Below are 3,415 nucleotides of genomic sequence, written 5' to 3'. Positions count from 1 at the left end.
CTGAACTATGTATTAAAAACATACCTAGAAAATACAATTGTTTATAAATGTAGCTTTGACAGATCTTTGAATATGGTTTCCAATAACAAAAAAGCATGTTATGATCGATTAAATGCGCTGATACATCATTGTGCCTGCTAAACACATAACGCTGAGTGGAGTGGTGGACCACTCCAAGATGACCGCCCTAAATCTCGTCAGCCTCAATTGGCGAGAGTGGTCCATGAGACGTCTATTCGTATATTATGTCTATGATGACATAATAGTGCAAGCACATCCTGCCAAAAATAAAAATAAAATGGACTCTCAGTCTCCATTTACAAAAAACGCACTTGAATAAAAACTAAACACAAAATAAAACCAAAGTGGAAATAAAAACTACATTCAACCAAAAGAGTACAGATTGTAAAGTCTGTATTCTGTATTCTAAAAACTATGTTGCCCTTCGATTATAATTAGATTTAGATAGAGAAGATGAGCATATCCGACTACTTGATGCAATAGTTCACTTCTCTCTTAAGCCCAGTTCACACGACACGATTTTTTGCCCCAATTTTCCTGTCATGTATGTAATCAAATGTATGTAATATGTACATACATTTGTATGTATGTACAAATGTATGTACATACATACAAGGTAATCTGTACATACATTTGTATATACAGATTACATACAAATCTGTACATGCAGCGTTCTAAGATTGAAGCTTGCGATAATCATAACCGATCATCCTGTATTGTGTGTTACGACTGATTGGGTCCAGTCAGTAGAGCCTCATGGCCGCTCCCATCTGAATCAGGCATATTCAACAGCCTGTTGAATGTGACAGGTAGCCAATCAGAAAGCGCGGATTCCCCTCTGTGCTTTCTGAGGGGAAAGCACAGAGGGGAATCCCAAACAGCTGAAGTCCAGCAGACATATGGCAACAACATTAACATTCAACATTCAACATTTCGTGATGGGAATATCCACAGAAATGACAAGGAGAGGAGTTGGAGCAAAATTGCTACTGCAGTTGATAAATCCGGTAACTTTTCAGCTGTTCATCGTTAACGTGACATAAATGGGTTATAATGATGAGGCTATTCATTCTGCCGCGTTTGTTTACTTTAAATTCNTCAGAAAGCGCAGATTCCCCTCTGTGCTTTCTGAGGGGAAAGCACGGAGGGGAATCCCAAACAGCTGAAGTCCAGCGGACATCGAAGATGATATGTGGCAACAACATTAACGTTCAACATTCAACATTTCGTGATGGGAATATCCACAGAAATGACAAGGAGAGGAGTTGGAGCAAAATTGCTACTGCAGTTGATAAATCCGGTAACTTTTCAGCTGTTCATCGTTAACATGACATAAATGGGTTATAATGATGAGGCTATTCATTCTGCTGCGTTTGTTTACTTTAAATTCACGTCTGATATAGTGGGTTTTTATGGGATTTTCTGTCTGAAATCTGAATGTCACTGAGAGAAATCGGTTCGTGTGTGGTCTGTAGCTCTTGCTGTGTGGCTGGATACCACACATGGCACAATTAAACCCGATCGAACCCATATACTTATGATTTTCTTGTCAGCTAGTGTGTCTCTCAGGTGTACGCCTACACACCATTTTATACATCAACATTTTTTTCTGTTCTGTAAGTTTCAGAATTTCTCCCAACAGCAAACTTTCAAACGCTGCACACTCTTTTATACATGTTTCCTTTAGTCATTGTGTGCAGGACAATAAACTGCAGGTGGTGCTGCATGTGTCAGTGGATGGGAGCCTTAAGGCACATGCACGTCTGAGGCCTCTCAGTGGCCGACAGCTGGACTGTGGCCTCTGGATCCCACACACAGACACACAACATTTAAAAACACAGTGTGACTCACCGTTGTGAACAGCCCACATAATGCGAAAAGCTGGTCCACCAATTTCATCAAAGGGCTTCCTGCGAGTGATCACTTCCCAGAGAATGATGCCCCAGCTGAAAACATCACACTTCTCGCTATAATTGCTGCCTGCAAATACAGAGGGAGCCACAAAAACACTGAGCACATTTTCAGACAGAGAAAACTCAAACTCTCATACTGATGACTTATAAAATCAATTCTCTGTGGAAAATTTAAGATGAGAGAGAAAGATGTGCCCGAGAAAACAGAGCAGCAGAAGAGCAGTTTTTATTTCCTCGTTGCTTTCAGAAGGGAGAAGGATGAAAATATGCAAGCAATTTTTACTGATGAACAGCTCCTGTGTTGCTTAATTACAAGGCCTCTGTTGAAGAATAAATGTGCACATCACACACCTATTTTAAACTTGCTGTGCTGGTGTGTTTTGATTGCTCTTTACACCGATGCAAATTAGTTGTGAAGAGTTCATGGAGAGGCCAGTAGAAAGTTGTTTAATTGCATTTGAGTCGTGTATCTCGCCTCCAAAAACAAGGTAATGACTAGATGTTATTTCAGCTTTTCTCCTGACCCTCTCGCCAAGAACACGTCTCATCATTTACTGATACATTAGGCTGCTGGCTGAATGAGAACACAAATTCTACACTGTAGTGTCCCCAGGGAAATAAAGGCACAAGTATCAAACCATCCATCTTTTTGCCTTCCTCTGGTGACTACCATCAATAAAGCAGAGTGTACAACGGCTGAGGATGAATCAACGATTAATGTATCCATGCTGGCAGCACCAAGATGCAATTAAGTGAAAAGTGCCTGTGCAAAGTGAACTGCAAGAAGGAAAACAAAGAAATGCTTGAACAGGTTTGTGGCAATTCAGAGAGAATGTCCAGAAATAAATAAAAAGAAACGTATCAGGACGCATTCTGTTCCAATAAAACCAGGAGGGTAGCAGGAATGCCACTTCTACTTGCCTTCAAATACCTCTGGGGCCATCCATGCTGCACTTCCTTTGTTGTTGGTCATGTGGGTCTGGATGTCACAGGCTGTTCCAAAGTCACAGATCTTCAGCACTGTGCCACCTGCCACTAGAAGCAGACTGGAACAAACAATTGAGCAAATAAAAGCAATTAGAAAAAAAGAACTACAGGGATGTGTTGAAATGACTGCACTAATAAGATCTCTCACAGACAGAGGTTTCTTGCAAGAACTGTTTTTTCTACCTTTTGTAAAAAAATACCAGTTTGGCTAATTCTACAAACAAAAGTAAGTAAAACCATCAATTAGCCACATTTTTATTGCAACAAGTGGTACCCACGAACTCATTAAGTGAATGCATATAACATATCCCCTTAGGTTAGATGCATTCATCTAACCTAGCAGTTCTCGATGTGGGTGGTACCGCCCCCCAGGGGGCGTTCAGAGGATGGCAGGGGGCGCTGACAGAAATTTTTACAAAAGGGGGGCGCTGGGATTCCTTGGGGGGGCGTTTGGTCAAAGGTAAACGTTACACCTTAAATGCACAACAATACCA

General features: G+C 41.0%; 1 protein-coding gene across 3 annotated transcripts in view; it reads right to left on the bottom strand.

Moving 5' to 3' along the window:
• map3k7 (mitogen-activated protein kinase kinase kinase 7) overlaps positions 1-3,415 on the bottom strand; it is a 51,573-nt gene that overhangs the window by 36,106 nt on the left and 12,052 nt on the right. For all 3 annotated transcript variants that reach the window (XM_016680964.1, XM_007570590.2, XM_007570592.2), the window contains exons 7-8: positions 2,856-2,980; positions 1,873-2,001 (exon numbers count right to left, since the gene is read on the bottom strand). In XM_016680964.1, coding sequence (XP_016536450.1) covers positions 1,873-2,001; positions 2,856-2,980 — 254 coding nt within the window. The remainder of the gene's footprint in view (positions 1-1,872; positions 2,002-2,855; positions 2,981-3,415) is intronic.

The sequence above is a fragment of the Poecilia formosa genome, unplaced genomic scaffold, assembly GCF_000485575.1.
Source record: "Poecilia formosa unplaced genomic scaffold, Poecilia_formosa-5.1.2 Scaffold264, whole genome shotgun sequence".
In the NCBI taxonomy this organism is placed as follows: domain Eukaryota; kingdom Metazoa; phylum Chordata; class Actinopteri; order Cyprinodontiformes; family Poeciliidae; genus Poecilia; species Poecilia formosa.
The sequence above is the reverse complement of the archived record's forward strand: the minus strand, read 5'-3'. Positions and strand labels throughout refer to the sequence as shown.